The 23,628-nt window shown below is 34.2% G+C and overlaps 1 protein-coding gene across 1 annotated transcript; it reads left to right on the top strand.

Annotated features, from left to right (window-relative positions):
- Positions 1 to 6,280: 6,280 nt before the first annotated feature.
- LOC142636033 (7-dehydrocholesterol reductase) lies at positions 6,281 to 19,250 on the top strand. The gene is made up of 13 exons (XM_075810099.1): positions 6,281 to 6,489; positions 6,974 to 7,196; positions 7,649 to 7,704; positions 8,443 to 8,545; positions 8,639 to 8,704; positions 9,538 to 9,651; positions 12,163 to 12,289; positions 16,576 to 16,676; positions 17,307 to 17,432; positions 17,568 to 17,632; positions 18,058 to 18,139; positions 18,214 to 18,296; positions 18,826 to 19,250. Exons 1-13 carry the CDS (start codon positions 6,398 to 6,400, stop codon positions 18,890 to 18,892), a joined length of 1,305 nt encoding a protein of 434 aa, XP_075666214.1. The 5' UTR covers positions 6,281 to 6,397; the 3' UTR covers positions 18,893 to 19,250.
- Positions 19,251 to 23,628: the final 4,378 nt, after the last annotated feature.

Raw genomic sequence — 23,628 nt, 5'->3', positions numbered from 1 at the left:
GATTGAGCTTGATATAGAGCAAGGAAATGACATTAGTTTGGGAATAGTTCAGCTTAAAGGAATAGCAAGGAGTGAAACTATTGAAAACTGCATCAAGAAAGGCTGAATTAAAATTATTAGTCCTTTTGATGTGTCCTCCCCCCCCCCCCCCCACCCCAAATTTTTGCCTTCATCTTACTGCCTGTCGGTCTTCAATCTTAAAAGGAGCTTAGGTGCTTCAACTCTTGGTCTGAGCCGATTTCTGAAGGTGCAGGCAAGTGGATCTTGTTACTGTTGGCTTTGACTTGTATAAATTTTTACTTCTTGAATGAAAGTTCAGTTTCAAAAAAAAGAAAAAAAAAGAAAAGAAAAAGAAGACAGACATTTTTTACTGCTTGCGAGGTTTTTGTTTGGTTGTGTTGATATTTGATAACAACTAAACAATGGGGGCTGGCATGGCAGCAACATTGAGGAGAAAAAGCAAAAGGCATACTAGCTCGAGAATTGTGAATGAGAATGAAGAGTAAAAACGTAAAGGTTTGTTTTAATGTAAGCTGACATCTATGCCATTTTGAAGAGAAATGGTCATTGTCCATTGGATTAATTACAAGTCAAAATGGACAATTGGTGGGTTCATCTGATACTGATGATTTTCTAAAGCCAAAGAATCAAAAAGTTCAAAGTATTTCATCCTTTTTGTGTAGTTATTCAGTACTGTTATATGACACATCCACTCTAGGAATCTCTTTGTAACAATAGAATGGAAATCCTAGTAGTTGGGAACACTGCAGCATAGTAATTAATAGTTAATGAAGGAACACAAACCAAACAAACTGATCTTGGCTAGTTTGGCTTCTTTCACGAGTACCTTCGGTAGGATTGCAAGTGAATTAATTCATATCTTTCTGATATTCACTTTTAAAGAAACTTTAAAAGTGACAATACATTTATGAGTCGCGGACGTGTTTAGTTGAAGACTGAGCTGCACTGCACAAAGAAAGCTCAAGGTAAAAACAAAGCCAAAAATGTTTTATTAGTTAGTGGGAGCCTTGATATATCTTTAAACCTCCAAAGCCTCGCACCCTTGCAATCTCTATTCAGTGAGCTTTATCAAACCCAAATACCATTTTCTTTGTCATTCAGATTGAAGAGAATTGGACATGGAGATCCTCATCTCTGTTCTAGCTTAATTTGTGCATTTCTAGTTTTCAAAAAAAAATAAAGATTGTGCATTTCTCAAAACCCAATTCTTTATTATTTACATTTTTTTTTTATCATTTAGTTTTTTACTTTATTTTTCCCATGTATTTATATATGGAAAATGTTAACAAGCACCGTCTAGTGCTAGAAAACATTTCCCTTTTTGGATTTCACTTAAAAAGAAAAAAAAGAATAAAATTGTCAAAAAAATTGCGTGCATGTCAAACAATTTTTTGCAAGGTATTTATTTTTTAGTTTTTAACATGTCATACATATTTTAAAGTTTTTTCCACTTTATACGGGCATATATTCATAGATAAATTCTGATTCATTCTATCTACTTTTTAGTGGTTGAGAGTTGACTTTTGCATGCATTGAGGATTGTTGCAATAACAGTGTACTAGACCCTGCCAGCTTAAAAAAGAAGGCCATCAGTGAGAAGAAAACAAAGCTAACGGCTAAAAATTTAATTCATACAGTATCTTTTGATGTTCTTTCCAACCCCTGCCTCGTTTTTAAATTCATATCTTTCTGATATTGACCCATCAGTCCCTTCTGTTCTTGTGATTGTTACTTTTGCAGTGATTAAAGTCACTGCGTTTGTGTGTCAAATGGGGAAACAGAGTTCTGCACAATATAAATGCGCATAACTTAATGCACACACTGAGTTGCAATGTCTACGTGCTCTCTCAATTGGCTATAAATAGAGGAAGAGTTGGTCAGTTGAACAACACAGAAAACTCTTGGTGAAAACAAAGCCTGATATGTTTTATTAGTTAGTGACTGTGAGCCTTGAATACCGGCCATTTTCTTTGTCAAACTTAAATACCATTTTCTTTTTCACCCAGATTGAAGAGAAATGGACATGGAGATCTTCCTCTCTGCACCAGAATAATTTGTACAAGGTTTTCACTCTAGATACAATTTCGATCAAAAATATGCCCAAATTAAGACTTTGAAATGGACCTGGTCATTGTCTTAATTTTGGTATATTTTTAATCGAAATTGTATCTAGGAATGGAAATTTTGTAGCCACACGATCATTTGTAGTCATACTAAGAAGCAACTATTTCAAGTTAGGAAGTTTTTGAAAGTCTGGGAGGCTCTAACAATGGTTGTTTCTAGAAATTAATACTTGTTATAGAATGATTGACTTTTAATCCACTGGAAATTCTGAAACAGCATGGCCTGATATTTGCAAATCTTTAAGAGAAGCATGTGGTCTAAGGATACTAAGTACAAAGAGTTGTGCTAATTTTGGTTTTGCGCTCCAATGTAAGCAGCATATGGTTTACAGCATTCACTCTCACCATTAAAGCATGCGGGCAGCTTAGTGCAAGTCACCTAGAAGGTGGTGTGAGGATACTTTTGCAATTGTTTCTTTATTTTGCCTTTTTTTTGGGAATGTTATTTATATCAGAGAATGGTCATTCATATTGATTGAACCACTTAAATTGAATGTTTTTATTTGAACTGTTCATTTTTTTCTTATTAGTTGTGAGGACAATGTTGGTGTTATGCGTTATAATTTGGTGATAAATTTTAGAACATAAGGTGAGCTAGTGATTTTTGTCATCTTCAAATAATTACATGTTACGTGTCTCTATTACGAAACTTTATTGATTTATTTTATTTTTTTCTAGTTCTGAAGTGGGCTCTTAATGAATTTTTTTTTCTTAAGCTTAAAATTTCTGAGCAAAATGATTTTAATATTAGTCTTCCATTTATTGCTTTAGAGCTGTCTATGTTTTTAAGGCAAAGAACATTGTGGCATGTGTATATGGTGCTTTGTTTGCTATTGTTGAAAACATAGATAGATTTTCCTTTTCTCTTTACTATTTTCTTCTTTCATACTTATGTTATAGCATTGTTTAGCTGCTAGCCTAATTTGCATTCTGTAAAAAGCAATGGATTTTAATATTTTGAGCCTGACTGTATTTTTATATATGATTGAGCTTGATATAGAGCAAGGAAATAATAATATTTTGGGAATAGTTCAGTTTAATGGCCTGTTTGGATTGAGGGTGAGGTAAGGGGAGTAGAGTAGAGTAAATTTAGCTTAAAACTAGTCTAATTTAAGCCAACTCTACTCTGCTCCCCTCTACTCTCCCTCCTTCTCCTCTCTATCCAAACAGGCCATTAAGAAATAGCAAGGAGTGAAACTTCTGAAAAATGCTTCAAGAAAGGGCATTGGCTGAATTAAAATAATTAGTCCTTTTTATGTCTCAATATTTAGTCATTTTGATGTGTTCCTCCTCAATTTTTGTCTTTATCTAACTGCCTGTGGGTCTTCAATCTTAAAAGGAGCTTAGGTGCTTCAACTCTTGGTCTGAGACGATTTCTGAAGGTGCAGGCAAGTGGATCATGTTACTGTTGGCTTTGACTTGTATATAAACCTTATTGGGTTCATAATTCAGATACATGGGATAAATTCATTTCCTTGGTTGAAGATCAAGCTAAGATTTTGTGTGGCTATAATTTATAGTCATCTTACCCAGTTAATGTTGTTTTAGCTGCATCATTTGATTTTTGGCAGTACTCTACGTATTGATTTCTGTTCTTACTTTTCCATTTGGGATACACTAGAATGCCTACAAAACCACATTTAGGATATTAATCATCTCATAATATTTTGTTTAGTCTCTGAAGAACATACATTATTGTAGTGTACAACTAGAATTGACCATTCATCAAGATACACAGCAGCCCACCAAGCTAGCTTGCAAATCACCATTTCCTTTAAGATAATTGGTAGCCCAAACCACCATCTCTACAGTGTTGTCACTAGAGTACTTGGTTTAAATTGCTTTAATCTTCATTGAAAAAGAGAGTGAGAGACACTAATATTTACAGAATCGACAAGAAATTCCATTAATAACTAGTTGTTTTGATTCTTTAGAATAACTCGATGAACACGGAGTAATCACTTATGACTTAGCCATACATCTCTCAAATTCATACTACTGAATAATTTGTGCGACCACCTAACAAAAATGAAGAAAAATTGGGATTACTAAACCAAAATCTTGCCATAAGAACATCATAAGTCAAAACAACATTCTTGAAGTCTCGTTATAAACTAAACTAATTCTATCATAATGAATCAATCATCTCTAGTCCCTCTTTTAAGTATAACAACTCAAAAGCTTGCTTGACCTGGCTACCAAAATAAAGTGTCGTAGCCCGTAGGCATAAATTGGGCTGCCATACTCAAAAGTCACCAAAAAGGCATAAATTGGGCTGCTAACAATAGTCCATGGGCTTAATACACCAAAGAAGCAGAAAAATCTATTCACTCACTCAACTCTTGGTACAGTCTAGTTGTTGTCCATGACCATGAGTGCTAAGTCAAAGCTGCCTATTGTCCTGTTGAATGCGAAATTAAGGTGTCACGTTTGGTAATCATAAGCTACATGAATTGTGGCCTCTCTAATATCTATGCACAGTCTTACCAAAATACATAACACATATTACCTCATCTAAGGCTAGATAAATTTGTGTCAACTAACTCTAATTGCTACACCAACATAAGGGATACAATGTGCTTGTTACGTTTATGCCAACAAAATGTTATATGGTAAACTTAACATAAACTAAATACCATGCATTAATACAAATATCCCAAAAAGGAGTGTAGCATGCAATGACTCAAACTCAATTCAAAGGTTTAGATACATTACTTTTCATATAACTTTAAGCTTAAATTAATGCCTATATGACAGCAAATTGAAGCCTATGGTTTTGGTATACTATCTTTCAAGAATTTAATATAGTGTAAACCAGAATGTCATTACAATATTTTAGCATTGACAATTCATCAAACTTAGAGGCCGTTTGTTTCAGTTTTTTAATTTTGGGCTTTTAAAAAAAATGACGATTTACAATTCCTGCTTAGATGATGCACCACAAAAATGCACTTTTTTTAAAACTGAAAAACACAGTTTCAAAAGTCATTCAAAGGCCCTACGGTCATATTTTCAAACTGACAATGTGGTTTTGACCCAAAAAGCTCTAACCAAACATGAACTTTAATAGGGAAAATTAGACTCCCAGGTGCACCCTAAAATAATTTCAATATTATCAAATTTATATCCCAAAATTCATAACAGACCGATCAATTTAGCTAAAGTATTTTCTCTAATAATTATCAACTAATCTAACAAAGTAGAGAGAGGAATTAGGTGAGCACAACCTTTCAATAAGAGTTTTCGCATTACATTTGCAAAGCGAAATTTGGTATTAAATAAGTAAACTTAATATTTTTCGAGCATCAAAGTAGCTTAAATTTATCTTAAATTAAAACAACATCTCTACATCTTTTGATGTGATAAAAAGCTCAGAGCATTGGTCTAAAATTTTGCAATAAAATGCCATTATTAGTCTCATTTGCTACAAGTGAACATACATCTCTTTGATTGTCTCCAAGTAGAACAAAATTGGTATTTGAGAGGACAAGAGTCAAAGGAATACCCTTTTGTTGCTTGAGAATAATGACACCAAAATTATGAGTACTTACTGTTTAATATTTTTTATTTTTAGTATTTTTTTCTAAAAATATCTATTTTTTTATTTTATTGATTTTTTAAAGAAAGGAATTTTTGAATAATAAAAATTACTTCATTTTTGGTATTTTACAGTAAATCACCTCAATTTTATGGTAATAAATTTTGAAATTGTGAAACCTTAAGAATTTATATATTATTTTTAAGTATTTTTTTTTGTTTTTGACATTCAATTTATCGTTATCTATTTATTTATTTCTACCTATAATATGGCCTAATTTTTTTTTTTTTTTGAGAAACATAATATGACCTAACTTGATTAAACCGATCTGAACTCAACCCGACCCAACCCATTTGCTAGGTCTAAAAATAAAAACCTAAGAGAGTCAGTCAAATTGATATGAGAGTATTTTCGGACTCTTCTCTCTAAATAAGTAAATAGATTAGAGCCTTATCCTGAAATAGGGAGCCCAACCAAATGCTAATTGCTAATTATGGTTTGAGATTTGGATACTAATCTCAACATTAGGGGCAAATGTGGAAATCAGAATGACCTGTTTTGCATAAGCTGGCTAGTGACCAGTTGGCTTGACTAAAACACAAGTCTACAACAAAGGTTGTATTTCTGTTTGTGTGTCTCCCACTCTCATCAGCCAAAAGAGTTTGAGATTCAGAGAGAAGTTAAAGAGAGAGAGAGAGAGAGAGAGATAGAGAGAATGGCAGAGTCCAAGACCGTACACTCACCGTTGTTGACATATTTTTCCATGCTATCTCTACTCACACTGTGTCCACCCTTTGTTATCTTACTGTAAGCCCTCTCCAATTCTTTTTTGTTTGTTTGTTTCTCTGGAAATGATTTTCCAGAGAAAAATGAGAAATGGGTTTTGATGTGTAATGGGGTGTGATTTGAACTTCAAGTGAAGGGACGTTAGAATTACACCTGAATCTCATTGATCTTTTGATTTTCTCTTTGTTTCCATGAAAACGTTTTTTTCTAGGAAAAAACTTTTACTTAACTTAGATGTGTAAAGGGTGTTCTTTTTTGGCGTTTGTTTCTATGGGAATGAATTTTCTGAGTTAAAAAAGAAATGGGTTTTGATGTGTAGTGGGGTGTGATTGTATCCAAGTTATGTGAAATTCTGATGCACTCATCTGAATATTATCAAATACATAAATTAAGATTAAAACAAAATGTTAAATTTTGTAAAGGGATAAGCTTTGGTTGAGATGTATTTTAGTAGCTGATTGCATTCATATTGGGTATTGATATCAGAATTTGGCATTTCTTTCAGATGGTATACAATGGTACATGCTGACGGGTCTGTGTCCCAAACTTTTGATTACTTGAAGCAGCATGGGCTTCAGGGACTCATAGATATATGGCCAAGACCCACTGCCACTGCTTGGAAAATTATTGCTTGTTATGCTGCCTTTGAGGCTGCACTTCAACTTCTTCTACCTGGGAAAAGGGTTGAGGGCCCAATATCTCCAATGGGAAATCGACCTGTTTATAAGGTACTTGATATTGGTTGTTGAATTTTTCTGAGTGATTTGTCAGTTTCATCACACCTACACTTGTATACTTGATAGATTATCAATTTGAATATTTTTTACTTTGAATTTTCTTGTGTTCTGCAAAGGGAGGAAAATTCGCTACTTATATATTTATATGATTTGATAAGTAATGAAAATTTTTTGAATCATAAAAAGAGTCGCCAGAGTCTAAAGGAAGTATACAAATGGGGACCAAAACGATCAAATAAACAAATTGCAAGCTTCCATCAAATCATAAACCGAAGAAATAGAATGACTTCCTTCCTACCATGGGCATCCAATCCAATAGCTTTTTTTTTTTTTTTTTAAATAAAAAAAAAACTATTTTTTTTTACTTATATATATTACTTAGTTGTTATATGTTAAAACTAATGTTTTACTTTATGTTAATCTAATGCTAATGCATGTTGCAGGCAAATGGTGTTGCGGCATATGTAGTGACTTTGGTTACCTACCTTGGACTTTGGTGGTAAGGCCTCTCCCCATCAAATCCAGTGTTTAAGTGTGTCCATCTGGTTTTTGAGTGTGATATGTTGTGTCCTTTGAAGAGTTGTATCTTCTCTCAGCTGCTGCTATTAGCAATCTTTGTTTTGTAGTTTCTTTGTGAAGGAAGTGCAGAGTTATTGATCTCTGTGATCATTGTGGATTGCATAGAAAATTTGTTTATTTGTCATGTCTCTAATTATTGATGCACTAAAATGTTAGAACTGCGAATTTGTGGTGTGTGAGTTAATTACCAAGCAAGAAAAAGTAGTATTATTGTCATTCTGGGTTTTTGAGCTGTGTTTTTTTCTTAATGAAAAGTTATGAAATAGTATATTGGCATGAAGAAATCATGGTATGACCTTTTCTCACTCTGCTATGGTTAGTACCTGATTATTGATCTTTGAATACTTCATATTACTAGCCTTACTATCAAATTAAGAAATTACCGTTTACATCTTTCTCACTTTTAGCAACTTTATATTACGCCTAATATCCTTATCTAGAAGACTATATTAAAGGTTTTGTGGTATTTTACTTTACTGATTCTCTAGCCAGTTGATTTTCAAATTGCCTGCTCCTAGTTGCACGAGCAAATTTCTCTTTTTGGATGCCTTGTAGTTGTGTTTTTCAAGATACATATATCACTGGCTTTGGTTTTTCATATGTCAATACCACTTAAATTTCAAGGTTATTTGATATTTTTCCTTTCTATGTTCTTCAGGTTTGGGCTATTCAACCCCACAGTTGTGTATGATCATTTGGGAGAAATATTTTCGGCGCTTATTTTTGGAAGCTTTGTCTTTTGTATTTTCTTGTACATAAAAGTGAGGATTGAACTTTGATGTAAAACTTCTTTTGCAAGTTGCAACACAGAACTTCAGTTTATATTTCTATTACTAAAGTTTTATATATATTAGGGTCGTGTCGCACCATCTTCCACTGATTCTGGTTCATGTGGAAATGTAATAATCGATTTCTACTGGGTAAGTGTCTTCAGCTATATATGATTTTCTGATTTTACGTATCTAATTATTATAATTTGCAATTGTTAATTATGTGGTATACTTTTCTAATCAACATCTTATATGATGTTGCAATAGTTTGCTTTCGTAATTTTCCTTAGTAAAGTTGTCCAACATCTTATATATTCTGACACGATGTGACTATTTTATTATATTTTTAAAAGTATTTCTGGATCTTTCAGATCCTTTTTAGTTCTAAGAATGTGAGAATAAAGAACGTTACGTATATTCTGCAGCTGTCTGACTTTTTATATATTGTTGTTTGATTAAGTGTCACTCTTAAAGTTTGATGTTGCTTTCCGTACCCTTTTGTGTCACATATCAAGACCATGCTATCAAGATTCAAGAATCCACGTGTGCTACCATTTGAAAATGAAAAATAATTAAAGGCTTCATCTTAATATGGGCCTTTCAGTTTATCTATCAGTACCAGGCTATTAATAATCCACATTTGCAACAAAGGTGTACTTAAAGATATGAATTCAGGCTGCCAAATGCTATACTTAATTTGTAACCTAGAAATTTTTTGGTGCCCCTTCTCTTGTACTTTTTTTGTGTGCTTATCCTTACATTTATCTGATGATTATGCAAGATAAAAAAAATTGTCCCTTACACATGATCATGTTGTATTATGGTGTGAAGTATTCTTTTGATAATTACCCCTTTTACATCTGTCCATGCTTTAATAATTACTCATCAGTACAAGATTTATTTGAGAAAACAATGGATCTTCTAGTCTAGGGTATGCTCTTATGTAAAAGTTCCTTTTTAGTTATCCTTGTTCATTCTTGCAGGGTATGGAGCTGTATCCTCGAATTGGGAAACATTTTGATATAAAAGTTTTCACAAACTGCAGATTTGGGATGATGTCATGGGCAGTTCTTGCTGTGACATATTGCATAAAGCAGGTAGCTACTCCAAGAATATCTTTATATACAAATATCAAAGTTACATATATTGTGTCAGTTAGTATGTTACTTTCTTGGTGTGTGAGGTTTAAAGCGTGACATTCTGTTGATTACATTAATTAAATGTGCAATCTAAGTATGACAAATGGGCAGGTTAGGGAAGATCATAAATTGATTTAGTCATTTATTTCCCAGTTTCCCATTTTAACCCATATGGGATATGTCAAATTCCTACTGTCCACCTGTTCTAATAATTTGCATGGGCTCCAACTTGCTGGTTAACCCCATCGATTTTCTCTTTTGATAATTTTTTGGCTGAATATTTTGAAAAAATTAAACCATCATTCTGCTTGATTCCTCTCTCTATGTGCAATGTAATGTAAAAAAGGGTTTCTATTAAAATACAAATCTGCAGTCTCTCTATAGTCTTTTCTATTGGCTACTAAACACAAAAAGATCCAAGCAATCAAATTAAAATGATGGGAGGAAAATTGTCATTGAAACAATGGACTCTATTCCATGATCATCCCACAACCACTGTGGTCATTTTCTATCTGAGGACTGTGTTTTCTAGTTTTTCATTTCATTGCCAAATCATTGACACCATGACTGGCGTTGCCACTGCAAAAATCGAAAGCACCATATCAGCTTCAAAGATTTAGAAGTAAAGGAACAAAAAAGAGCAAAAGGCATTAAAAAATGTGATAAAATTTGAGGTGTGGGCTGGTCATGGCCAAAAACTAATTTTGAAGTGAAGCAGTTGGAGGCATTGGAGAAGCTGAAGCACATGGTGAAGGAATTTCTGGTTGAGGTCCTTGAGGATATAGAAAAGACTTTTAAGTTTGAACAGTCAATGAGAGAAACAAAATATTGAAAAGTAGGAAATACGTGTGGGTGAAAATTGTTGTTTAAAAACTGAAAATGGTTGTTTGAAAACAACCACCAAACACCCCCTAAGGTGGTGGTGGTGAAGCAAATATGTTTTGTGGGTAGCGGATACCTGCAATTTTGTTTGGTCTACATGGGTACATAATGATCATCCAGGTTTCCATTAGCTAAACCTGATAGGTAAATTCTTAATCCCAAGGGGTAACACAATCAGCAGGTAATTAATCCTCTTGAAGCAGAGGTCACTAGTTTGAGTCTTCTACTCCCCATTCTCTTGGGGCCTGAACTAAAAAAAATAGGGGAAGGGGTAGATCCTGCCATTCTTAGTGAAATAAATGAGTTTACACTTGTCTAATTTCTTAGGGTGCGTATGAGCAGGGAAATAGGAATGGGTAGATCTTGCCATTCTTAGTGAAATCCTAATATAATTTATTGCATTCTAAAATAATCTAGTGATGTGGTGAGGTTTTAGATCTAGTGTAGAAGAGGGCTTAAGGAGAGATTACAGCAATAAACTTGATTAAAGCAAAGAATACGATATTAGGATTTCATGTTGGAACACTAAATATTTTTATATGAAATTTCATAGATTAAAAAAGAAAACCCATGTACTTGAAATGGTCATTTATTATAAAGCACTAATTTACTTATAAAAAAATAGATTAGATAAGAAAAGGCTTCCTACAACAACTCAAAAAGGCTATTTATAATAGCATTTAGTAATTTTAGAATCCTATAGCTTCATTTTACTTATAACAATTAAATCCTAACTATCCAACTGCATTAAAAGTCATATGCTAGTAACTTGACCTTTTAAAATACTCAAATACTCCAGACAGAATGATAAATAAAATATAACATAGAGAAAAGAAAAGATAGTCTTATAATAACTAGGGGCTAGACAAAATAAACTATTGGGCCTTCTTTGCTTTTGGCTTTGATGCCGTTGCATAATCTACGAATTGCTATTGGTGAGGGAGTCTCTCTTTGGAATGCCTCGTTGAACTTTGATGAATGTCCTTGTTTTGTTGGATAAAGTATAGGATTAGGGGGCATTATTTAATTAGGGATTTTATCAGATCATTGTCTGATAATAATACATGATCTGAGTAATGCAATTATCCAATCATAGTATAATAAAGCGACTTAAGCATATTTGAATTCAGCTTGACACAATTTAATGTGGTTACTTCTGTCTTCATGGCAATTACATTAGGCATTTAGCCCCAAAAAAACTGCAATTATCTTAGGTGAAGTGTTACAACATACAAAATCTTACTACTGTCATATTGACCAATCCTCCCTTTCTCCTGTTATACCATGCTAAAATCTAACTTTTCCTGGCATCACCCAAAAGCAACCCAAATAAAGGTTACGCCAATGACCACAATTCCCAAGCCACAAGTGAAATGCAATAGGAAGTGACCAACTGTTTCACTACTGTTCTTATAGTTTTGTGTAATTGATCTTTCTATTTTACCAGGTGTCTTGACATTGTGGTGATTTGCAGCTACCATAAAGTGGATGTCATTGGTCCATCCCATTCTTTTTTGAGACACACAAACATGCACACATAGGAAATGATCTTTTGCTTGTTTCTCTAATATCGATCTCCTTTTCCAGTATGAAGTTAATGGGAGAGTGGCCGATTCTATGCTTGTGAACACTGTATTGATGCTAGTCTATGTTTCGAAGTTTTTTTGGTGGGAAGCTGGATACTGGAGTACCATGGATATTGCACATGATCGAGGTATGAAAGTGCTCTTCTCTGGTTCCCTTTTTGATTGAGCTAGGGCTTGGGGACTCACATCTAGTGACTCTCTTCCTCTTTTCCTTAGCTCTCTTTCTTTGTAATTTATGTTTTTTATGTTTTTGCTTTCCTTTCTTTTTTGTATTTCTGATATGCTGATGCTTTTTTGCATCTAGCAGTTTTCTTGAATATAATTTTTTTTACCTATAAAAAAAAAAAAAGCATGCTAATCACCAGTGCATCTAATATGAAATGTTACCTTGTGTAAAATTTTTAATTATTCTTCCTTGGTTGATTGTAATGTCATTCTATAACCATGAGCTGCTATTACCTAATTGTTATGTTTCGGTTTCTGACTTGGTCTGAAGAGGGGTTTGTGTGTGTGTAGACACACGTATATATTTGATAAGTGAAGAAGGGTATGATTTATGAGAGAAAGAAGAAGGGAGAGAGAGAACACATTCTAGGAAATCTTGCGTCAAGATTTGAGCACAACTCTACTTTCTTTGTGTAAGTAAGCTATATCTATAAAGATTCCTAACTCTTCCTTAACCTACTAAGATAGAAAAACATTAAGAAAGCGCCCTAAATGGACTGCATATAAATTTTTTGCAGCATTTGCATAAAGAATGTTTCTGCCACTAATTAAAAGAAACAACTCCTAATCATCAATTAAAATTAAATTTTTTTATGACACTTGACTTAAACTACTTATGAAACATATTGCTTCAATTTGAAATTGCATGTGGACTCCACAATATAAATCATGAAATTGGGGAATAGCACACATATAGCAGAAATTGATCATCCACATACCGGTTTGGACATGAGCGAGACGTTCTAGCTCCAAACTGAGCTCACAAAATAATGGTCAGTAGCATGATCTTTTGATTAGGTTAAGCATGAATTTAAATAAAATACCAGGGGTAATATGAATATGTCAAATTCCAAAAGTACTTACAGGCAGCTCTGTACTAGTAGTTGATCTCATTTTGTTATTTTGGTAAAATGAATTCTTCAATCTATCTATATTGGCAGAATATAGATATTTTAACAGCTAGTATGATTTCAACTATTAGCTTCAATATTCAGTTAATGCTTGAGATCTTAAACCTTATGTGCATTACCCATGCTTCTGTTATTGCAGTTCAGAGGCACTGGACTCTGTACGTGCCTTCACAATATTTAAGCTTCCACCTATGAAAATAATTGGTTGCTTGAACATGTTGGTAGCCCATCTTATTGATGCTACCAATTGTTATCTGTTGGTGCATGTCTAAACCAACTTAATTATTACTTCTAGCTATCTGTATTCTTAGCTTCTCTTTAATCTTACTCTCATTTTGTAGCTTTCTACTCATTTTATTTTATTTGATAGATAAAAATAATTTTATTAAGAAAAGACTACTTCATGAAGAAGGCTAAACAATTACAAGATAGTAGTATGTACAAAGATAATGATCCTACAAATGTCACAATAGAATCACAATGCGTAAAACCCCATGCACCAGACCAATCAAATTAAGAGCTAGAGAAAGTTGCTAGCAACTGACTTCCTGTACGCTCTACATCTTCGAATGTAGGGTGGTTACGTTCCCTCTAGATAGTCCACATCAAACACAAAGGAACCATATTCCAAATAGCCGAGGAATGCTTACCCACCCAATTCCTCCTACCAAACATGACATCCATCATCTTACCCTGTGGAACCCAATGGATTCCAAAGTACATAAAAAAAAAAAAAAAAAACTCCATGGATTACGAGCAACCACACAATGAGTCAAAAGGTGGTCCACCGTCTCCCAACTACACTGACACATAAAAAACCATCCTACTAAAGTATAACCTGTCTTTATGAGATTATCACATGGAAGAATCTTCCCCTATGCTGCTGTCCACAAAAAAAAAAACCCTCTGTGGGGCTTTCATACCCAAAATGCCTTTCCAAGGAATGAATGAATATCAAAAGGCTTTTCTCCCTTAGGTCATTATAGAATGAATGAATATCAAAATCATTGCTCTTCTTAAGTTTCTACCTTATCCGATCACCATCCTCTAGGGATATGGGAATTTAAGAGTTGGAGAAATGAGGCCACCAAATTTGACTCCCAATCATTAAAGTCCTGAACATATCTAAAATCCCAACTCTTCATCTCCCCCATGGTATGCATCACCAACAAAGACTCACTAAAGCCTTTCCATTAGTGGAATTTTCATATGATGCAGGGTAAACCACCTTAAGGGTTGTTCACCAGACCAACAATTGTGCCAAAAATGAATCCAGCACCATTCTTTTCATCAAACAGAATGTTATGCAGGAATTTTTCCCATACCATCCTAATACTCTTCCACAAACCACACCCATGAGTACCTCGTGCAGGTTTCGTGGTCCAACCACCCCAATCCTCTCAAAACTTCTTAGTTAAACACACCTCCATAATCGTGATTCCTCTCCCCCAAACTGCCATAGCCACTTTCCAACAAGGCCTGATTAAAAGTTGTAAGCTTCCTAACCCCCAACCCCCCATTTGCAATAAGAGTGCAAACCTTATCCCAATCCACCATATGATGTTTAAACTCATCACCTAAACCACCCCACTCATTCCTGAACTTCCATTCTGTCTTTCCTCATACTTTTTAGATAGATGTGCATCCAGTGGGTTCAAACCATGACCTTACCCCCTCCTGCCTCCAATTTTTGGAAGGAGGAAGTGCCATTTGTGTCAGAGCTCATTGGTTGTTTGTGCTTACTTTTATACATACTAGAAGTGAGAAGATGCAATAAGTGTGTGAAACAATAAGTATATATTATAAATGCAGAGAGAATGCAGGGAGAGGGGGGGGGGGGTGGTGATAGTATATCTTTACAAATTTAATGGAGTCCAAACCGCAGAGGGCTGATAAAGGGAGGGGAGGAGTGTTGTCTCTTGGAGCTCAATTCGTAAGGGTTCAAATCCCCCGTCCCCCAATCATCAAATTATCAAAAGAAGTATATAGGAGGTTGGTAGATGGGCAGTTTTTCTTGTTCTAATACAATAAGTTAGTTACATGTGAGACAGAAACTTGTGAGTGGAATAGACTTCCATGGAGATGAGAATACCAGAAGGGATATAGACATGCCAATGAGCTCTGTCTCAAGTTCTCATTTAGTTACTGTTTTTTTTTTTTTTTTTTTTTGAGAAACATATTTGGTTACTTATAAACATTATAAGTGAGTGTGTGTGTATATATATATTTTGAGTTCATCAAGGTAGGCCAACTGTCTTGAGTGAGAGACCAATTGAATAGTAGCATTTATCTTTTCCTTTTTTCTTGTTGACTTATCAAAAAAAGTGCTGATGATTTTCAATTTTTGATTAGCCTTCATATGCCTTGAACACATCTTTCTTATTTTCTTCATTCAAATTTACAGAGCTTTTGCTTCCATTGTTCATAATCTAATGAGACCTTGTCAGATATCTCCTCTTAATCCACCTTTCTTTAATTGTGGGACACTTTTCTTTTGCTTTATTCTCAATAATTTAGTTTCTCCCACAGCTTAAATTTATTAAAGAACCTTGTATCTTAAGGTACTTGTATTTGTTTCAAGTTCTGAGTGTTCACCATCGTGAACATGATGTCCTTTTTATGAAATAAATCTTTGATTACCTATAAAAAAAACATGCAAACTTGCATCTCATTAAAAAAAATCTTAAGCTAAAGTTTTGCTTTCATTTTTTTCTCTTCCATTGAGTAGAAAGGACTTGATTTCAGTGGTTGTCTTTAGAATTCAGATGGATCGCTCAATACTAGTTTTTGTTGGATACAATATAAAGGTGTTTGGTGGTTGAAATTGATTACAAAAGAAGAGAAGAATGTACCATATATAAGCTTTACTCTATTCAACCTTAATTGACATTCTAATTTATGTGTATGAGTTGATTACCTATTGCCTCCCCCCCTTTTACTATATCATGTGCTATAAAATCATGCATGACATGCACTGCGTTATCAGCGTGAATCATGTCTCAAACCATGCGCCAATTGAAGTTTTTCTAAAACCAAGGTTAATATTTTTTTCCCTGCAAATAATGTTGGATATGTACCAAACTTGCTGTGTACTTGCTTAGAGATAAGTTACCTTTGTTTTTCACACATCCTAGTATGCTTTGTTCTGAAACATGAAAATGTCAGAAATGCCTTGTTTTGACAATAGTTTATCTCATTTATCATGGTTTCTTCACTCTGCTTCTAGTGTTATCCATGCTCAATCTCAATATTGTTCATTGTACATATGGCTCTGGCAGCTGGCTTTTATATTTGCTGGGGATGCTTGGTATGGGTTCCATCTATCTATACTTCTCCAGGCATGTACTTAGTCAACCATCCTGTTAACCTTGGAACTCAGGTTTGGCCAATATCTTGGAACTTTGAAGCATACTGTTGTTGGTTATCTTCTTTTTTCTTGCACTCTACATTTTGAGCATTTGCGATGTAGTTATGGTTATCAATTTGATTAACAATTCACTACTTAGGCCCTGGAAGCAAATTGGGGTGAAGGTTGGACGGTAAAAACTATGTTTTGAATAAACAAAGTTACATCAATTTATGAAGTATTAGCACTATGGTTGAGACGAAAAAAGAAAAACGAAAAAAGAAAAAACCACTGGTTTATTTCAGATGATTTTGAGATCCATCAGAATAAATGTTTTTTCTGTGGTGAATTTTAGTTGTTAAAAGTCAGGTTTTATTTATTCTCTCCCCGAGAATAATTGGATTCTGGCCATAATCTACAGAAGGAACTTCGACTGAGCTCAAATAATGTATAATCCCAGCTAAATTGGTTTGGTCTGGTGGATCATTCTTAAGCATAAAAAGTACCTAATGGTTGCAAGTTAAAAACCATGCCCAGGCTAAAGTTACCCAATTGGATGAGCTCAAGCATTTAATTGTCCATGTCTTGACAAATTTCTGAAATTTCTTTTTCTTGTTCCTTTTTTCTTTCCCTTTTTCTGATAATATCCATCTCTTGTTTCAGCTAGCACTTTATATTCTAGTGGCAGGCATTCTTTGCATATATATCAACTATGATTGTGACAGGCAAAGGCAAGAATTTCGCAGAACAAATGGAAAATGCTTAGTTTGGGGAAAAGCTCCTACAAAGGTGCTCTTTCTTGGCACTCATTACTTGATTTTTGTTATTATGTACATTTTCGAAGATATCTAATTGCTGGATTGGCAAATTTTCCATAATTATCTGCTGAGAAAGAGAAATGATTTAGTTCAATTGTTTACACAGATAGTTGCCTCATATACTACCACATCGGGGGAAACAAAAAACAGCCTTCTTTTAACCTCAGGATGGTGAGTTTACCATTTTACCAATTTGAAATTTTATGCACAATGGACTAAGAAGCTCTTTTACCCTGTCCCACAAGCCCAAGGGGGTTGAAGTCACCCTTTTGTTGGTTTTTATTTTTTTATTTTATACATTAGGATGAGACAGTCAGATAATGCCAAAATTGACAAATATCAAATGTTTCATGGAAGTTAGTATCTTTAATTCTTTATTGATGAATTAATTTGTGCATACATTGAGGATGCTAATGAGGGCATATGCATAAGCTTGATAGAGGCAACTCTATTAATTTTTTTTAATAACAGATAGGGAACTCATCTCACTGCATTGCATAATCTTGCATTCATACTGTTCATATAATGGGATTGAATACTGAAATTTGGCTTTTGACTAAAACTCATTTTGGGATGCTTTTCTGTGGCTCCTGCAGGTGGGGATTATCTCGTCATTTCCATTATGTACCAGAAATATTATCTGCTTTCTTCTGGACCGTCCCAGCTCTCTTTAATCATGTAAGCTGTGTGTGTGTGTTTTTTTTTCTCTCTCTTTTTGTGTGTAACTCAATTCTTTTATTGTTTTTTTGCAGTTCCTACCTTTCTTCTATGTGATATTTCTTACTATCCTTCTTTTTGACCGAGCAAAAAGGGATGATGATCGATGTCGGTCCAAGTAAGCAAATACAAATTTCTGTGCTATCTTTACTGTTCTCTGTCTTGAACATGCAATCATGCACTAAAAATCGTCTTGCTAGAACTTTCTAATACCATGAGAAAGGAATATATATATAATCTAGTACCAATTAACCCTGTTGAAAATGTCCTCATTCCAGTGCCTTGTTCTTCTAGTACCACTGGTAAGCAGTGCTAAGAAAACTTCATGCCGTACTGTAAAAGTTGGGATTAGGAAGGCTACATTCTTATTTACCCAAAAGAAAAATGACTCGAGTAATATATATTTTTGGTGATTTGATTGGTGTGCCCCTTACTGCATGCTAATGCTCTACGGATTAGAAAGGAATAGTAATGTGATGAACTGTAGGGATAGTAAACCATTTATATTTTTGGATGTCGCCACCCTAAGATTTGCAAATGCTTTAAACAAAGACAGTTTTGAAATTTTATCAACCAATTGTTTTACTTAGATAAAGATAGTGTGTGTTTGCATGCGCGTGCAAATTCTGACAAGTTCCTGCTTGCAGGTACGGAAAATATTGGAAATTATATTGTGAGAAAGTTCCATACAGGATCATCCCTGGGATCTACTGATCATACTAAACCATTCTTGGGAATCTACGGAATAACATTGTCTCTATTGATAATACCAAACCCTCTATTTGCTTTGGCATTCAGTACCTTATGATGATATTGTATATTGCTTAACTCATGCTAGGCTTACTTTGCGAAAGTTGCTTTTGGTGTGTACTGGTGATAGTCTTCTAGTACAATGTATGATGTGTATTAGTTTCTCCAAGTCTTTTCTATGATCTAGGGAGGATTAGCTTTTACTCGGTATTAAAGAGACACTTATGTGGAATTTTGTCTAGATATCTTATTTGGATCATTTTTCTAATGTGTAGTGATCAAATTTTAGCAATAAATCTTCCTCAGTTTTATTGGTTTGGCAGGAAATATTTTATTTTATTTATTATTATGAGAACAAGAAAAAAAGAAGTGGTTTTTGCTGGCAGTAGATCATTAGATTAGTGCAATCAAACAAGAGTTGAAATAAATGTATCCAAAGCGTAATCTAGGAAGGTGGGAGTAAATATAATTACATGGTTTCTGTTATTAAGATCTTCTAGAGTTATTAAAGTAATTTTAGGTTCCTAGGTTGATGAAAGCTCTTAAGTTAATTTCGAGTTCTTAGGTTAATTTCATCATGGGGTTTCTAAATTTTTACGCATCTACTTTAAACATAGTAGATGTGACATTAATAATCTATATGATATATGAGAGTAATGTTAGGGGACATACATTTTTGTCAATATGCACTCTCTTTCCCATTTTCATTTCTTAAAAAAATAGTTTCTCAAAAAAAAAAAATCTTCTTAAAATTAAAAAAAAAAAAAAATTAAAGTATCTTATTTTATGTTTTCTCAAATACTTTCTAATATCCAATATTGTAATGGTCTTTTATGTTTTTACTTTTTCTATATTTTAAGCGCATTATTTAGATCTCTTTTAAAAATAAAAACCTATCTTTCGCATTATTTACTTTGATGGCAAGTTAGAGTGAGGGTAACATGAGCTTATTTTTGTCATTACATTCCCGTTTGACATCCCAATTTGAAATTAAATTATTTCAAAGTGCAGGTTTTGTAAACTATTTTTTTTAATATACGGTTATATTTAAAACAACCCATTTTTCAAAAAGCTGAAAAAATAAACTATACCTAACGAAAACTATGTTACTCTCAAGTTCAAACCTGCATTAGTTAAGGGGGGAAACTTTTCTTAGATTATTCATAAGTTTACAGCTAGGTTTTAAAACTCAAGCATGTTTTGGTTAGAAATCCTCCGCTCCTCTGGCCTTCTAGGACTTGAACAGCACAGAACTTACAAAAAGCTTGTAGTTCCTTAATGTCTTTCCAGTCAGCTCTCGGATCATTACTAGCACCGTCCTTCGATTTCTCCCTAACCATTTTTGCTACAACTTCCTTCTATACTCATTGAGGCATTTCAACAAACAGTTCATGTGCATGTCATATAATCAGTTAGGCATGCCCACATGAAAAATGCAAACTGAACTCACATATACATTTATATACAACAGAGGTAGGAAGACAATTTACATGCGGTATTACACGAAGGATCAAGAAACCCACATTATAGTGTCATGGAAAACACAAAACAGCCACACACAAACGTTGAACAGAAACACCACACACAACCGATGAACACAAAAAAAGAAAAACAAAACCACAGATTGATGAAGCCTCATGGATCAAATTATAACCACACCAACAGATGAGAAAGCATGAGAAACTAGAGGCAACTTACCTGTGAATGCAGAGACCCACAATGGCAACAACGATGTCCCAAGCGGAGAGAAGGTTTGCTCGCGCGAAGGAGGAGCAGAGGGGGTCTTTTGAGAGAGTTCCGCGTAATGGGCTTTCTTCTACCATGTGCACTGCTCTGTTTTGATGGTTTTGTGGTTGGTGAGTTCATTGAAGATGATTCGGACGGAGCATTGAAGAGGTTTGAACACATTCTGCCAGGGTAGTTGGGAGAAAAGAAGAAAGCTGAAGAGAAAAATATCCGTTGAACGAGGAGGAGCGCACCATTTTGATGAGATGGAGCTGGGCTTGTGCGATCAAATGGCTTCAGGTGTGCGCACCGTTGTCATCACAGGACGGAGCATTGAGATGGAGCTGGGCTTATTAGTGAAACGGTGCGTCTCAGCTCATCACGCATGCGTTGGAGCTTTTAGTGAAACGGTGCGTCTCGGCTCTTTTGTTTTTAGAAGGTGTCCATGAACAGTTGAATCCACGAGTTTTAAATTTTAATGAAACGCTTTCTTCTTCTTCAGCTCTTTTCTTTTCATCCTGCGTTTCCCTCAGCGCGTTTTGTGCTTCTAGTATGCGTGGGTCCCTGCATATCACAAACGCAAACGAACAGACGCAGGAATAAGTTCAATCCAAACGCCCTCTTAGAACTTGGAAAAATGAATTTAAAGAGTTGGATGATCTGATGACTATTGTGTGTTGGTCACATTGTTGACAATGTGAATTTTTTTTCTTCTTTTTGTTGAATTTAAAGAGTTGGATGATCTGATGACTATTGTGTGTTAGTTACATTGTTGACAATGTGATTTTTTTTTTTTCATTCTTGTAATGGAGTTGGTTCCTTTCTTCAAATTGGGGACCCCAACCCATCTCTTCCATTTCTCATTGGATCTTTTGTAAAGAAGTTGATGAGCTGGTTCCCCATTTTATCTTAATAATAATTTCTTACTTATCAAAAAAAAAAAAAAGATTATTTATAAACACTTTTTTTATTATAAGATTCTTATGGATTCTTTCATTTGGCAGGTCTTTGAAAACCTTCAAAATGAAATGCTAGCGAAGTTAAAATTTTATTTCCCGTTGCCATTCACTCCAACTATTCAAAAGAAAGAAGCGAGTACATACTAATAAGAGAAGTAGAAAAACAACAAGAGGCATGAAATACCTGTGAATGCTTTGAATTCTATGTCTATGAAGCATTTGTAGTAGATTATCATAAATGGCAAAACGGGTGAATATAGGTAACCAAACACCCAAAAACCTTCCCCATTAGCTTACTCATACCCATTTAAGCTACGGTGGGTTACCTATATTTGGGGACTCTAATGTAGTTACTTATTTGAATGAAATAAGTTTTAGAATAGAGAATTTGACGTGGGTAAAAATATGGGTAATAAGCTACTACTATTGCTCAGAGTTACCTAACATGTTTTCCTTATTGAACAACATTTTAAAAAATTCCTCAGTGCCTTTTTTTTTTTTTTTTTGCAAGGAAAATTTCTCATTGTGTTTGACAATATGTACCATCTACATTAACATAGGCGGAAAAGCATTATCCAATGGGTTTCTAATGCTCTAACAGCACAACATATGACAAATATTCGGTGTTCCTTTCATAAAAAGGAATTTATGTATAAAAATATTTCGTCCCATTTTTATTGTTCCACTTTATACTTTATCAATTATACTAATATGTTATATGCTTTATAAAAAAATTGTTACTTTATTAGAAAAACAAAAATATATGATAAGTCACGATTGATGAAACATAAAGTAAAACACTAAAAATATAACAAGTGATATGTCTTTGGGATTTATAGCATTTCAACCCCTAGGGAGTACTTATGGCTAACCCATCTGAGGGAGCACCTGTAGCTCTTTATCCTCTTAGAAATTGATTGCTTAGTGGTACGGTGTTCAATGATCCAGCCCAGATTTTGATCTTTGGAGCCAAACATGTGGATATCAGCCACTTAAAATGGAAATGTCTTTTGGTGCTGTTGAAGAATTTGAGGCACTAGAGATTGGAGTTTTAAAGGAAAGAAAACAATCTCTCATTTTAGACCTTATGAACTATCCATGGAAAAAATATATGTTAGCGTTAATGGAGTCCTATTCTATTAAGGAATAGAAAACCTATCTTCCGCATTATTTGCTCTAACCGCAAGTAAGAGTGAGGGTAAGATTACCTTGTTTTTGTTATTATGTTCCCGTGCTCTCCTATTCCAACTGCCCTCGAGTCTCTGGTAGTACAGCCGAGACAGCGATGGGTTCTATGCCCTTGTGGGGCCATAGTGACAGAAGTTTTGAGAATTGAAGAGAAGATCACGGTGAGACAAGCCGTTTCTTGTTTTAAAACTAAATTATTTCTAAGTATAGGTTTTGTAATTTTTTTTTTAATATACAGTTTTTTTTAAAAAAACAACCAGTTTTCAAAAGGTTGAAAAAATAAACTCCATCAAACGAGAACTATGTTACTCTCAAGTTCAAACCTGCATTAGTTTAGAGGGGAAATTTTTTTCTTAGATTGTTTATAAGTTTATAGCTAGGTTTTAAAACTCAAACATGTTTTAAGATCTCTAATTTAAAACGTGGAAACATGAATTTAAAGAGTTGGATGATCTGATGACTATTGTGTGTTAGTCACATTGTTGACAACATGAATTCACAGGAACAAAATATTATTTTAAGGGTAGTCAAGTAAAAACCATTGATGTTTTAATGATGCTAAATCTATTCTATCCAGGAATAAAAAGCCATTGGCTGTTTTTGGCACCATAGATGCAAGTTAGGGGAGCATTTGTGGCGAAAGACAAGGTAAGGCACTTGGGGCTTTTAGGCAGGTATGGCACAAGTAACAGAAATCAGAATGGAACTTTCTAAATTCAAACTTATTTGGGAAATTTTTAATTGTTGCATTGTAGAATGGAAAATGTAACTTAGTCACGTGTTTTTCATCATGTTATTATATGTTTGGTCAATGAGAAAACGGAGGAA

Source organism: Castanea sativa, chromosome 5 (assembly GCF_040712315.1).
Source record: "Castanea sativa cultivar Marrone di Chiusa Pesio chromosome 5, ASM4071231v1".
Taxonomy (NCBI): Eukaryota; Viridiplantae; Streptophyta; class Magnoliopsida; order Fagales; family Fagaceae; genus Castanea; species Castanea sativa.
This window is presented reverse-complemented; position numbering and strand designations above follow the sequence as displayed.

Excerpts from the sequence above, each read along its gene's own strand:
- LOC142636033 (XM_075810099.1), top strand. The coding sequence starts at position 6,398 with ATGGCAGAGTCCAAGACCGTACACTCACCGTTGTTGACATATTTTTCC. Across the intron at positions 12,290-16,575 it reads GGATATTGCACATGATCGAG|CTGGCTTTTATATTTGCTGG; the intron begins GTATGAAAGTGC and ends TGGCTCTGGCAG. Across the intron at positions 18,140-18,213 it reads TCCCAGCTCTCTTTAATCAT|TTCCTACCTTTCTTCTATGT; the intron begins GTAAGCTGTGTG and ends GTTTTTTTGCAG.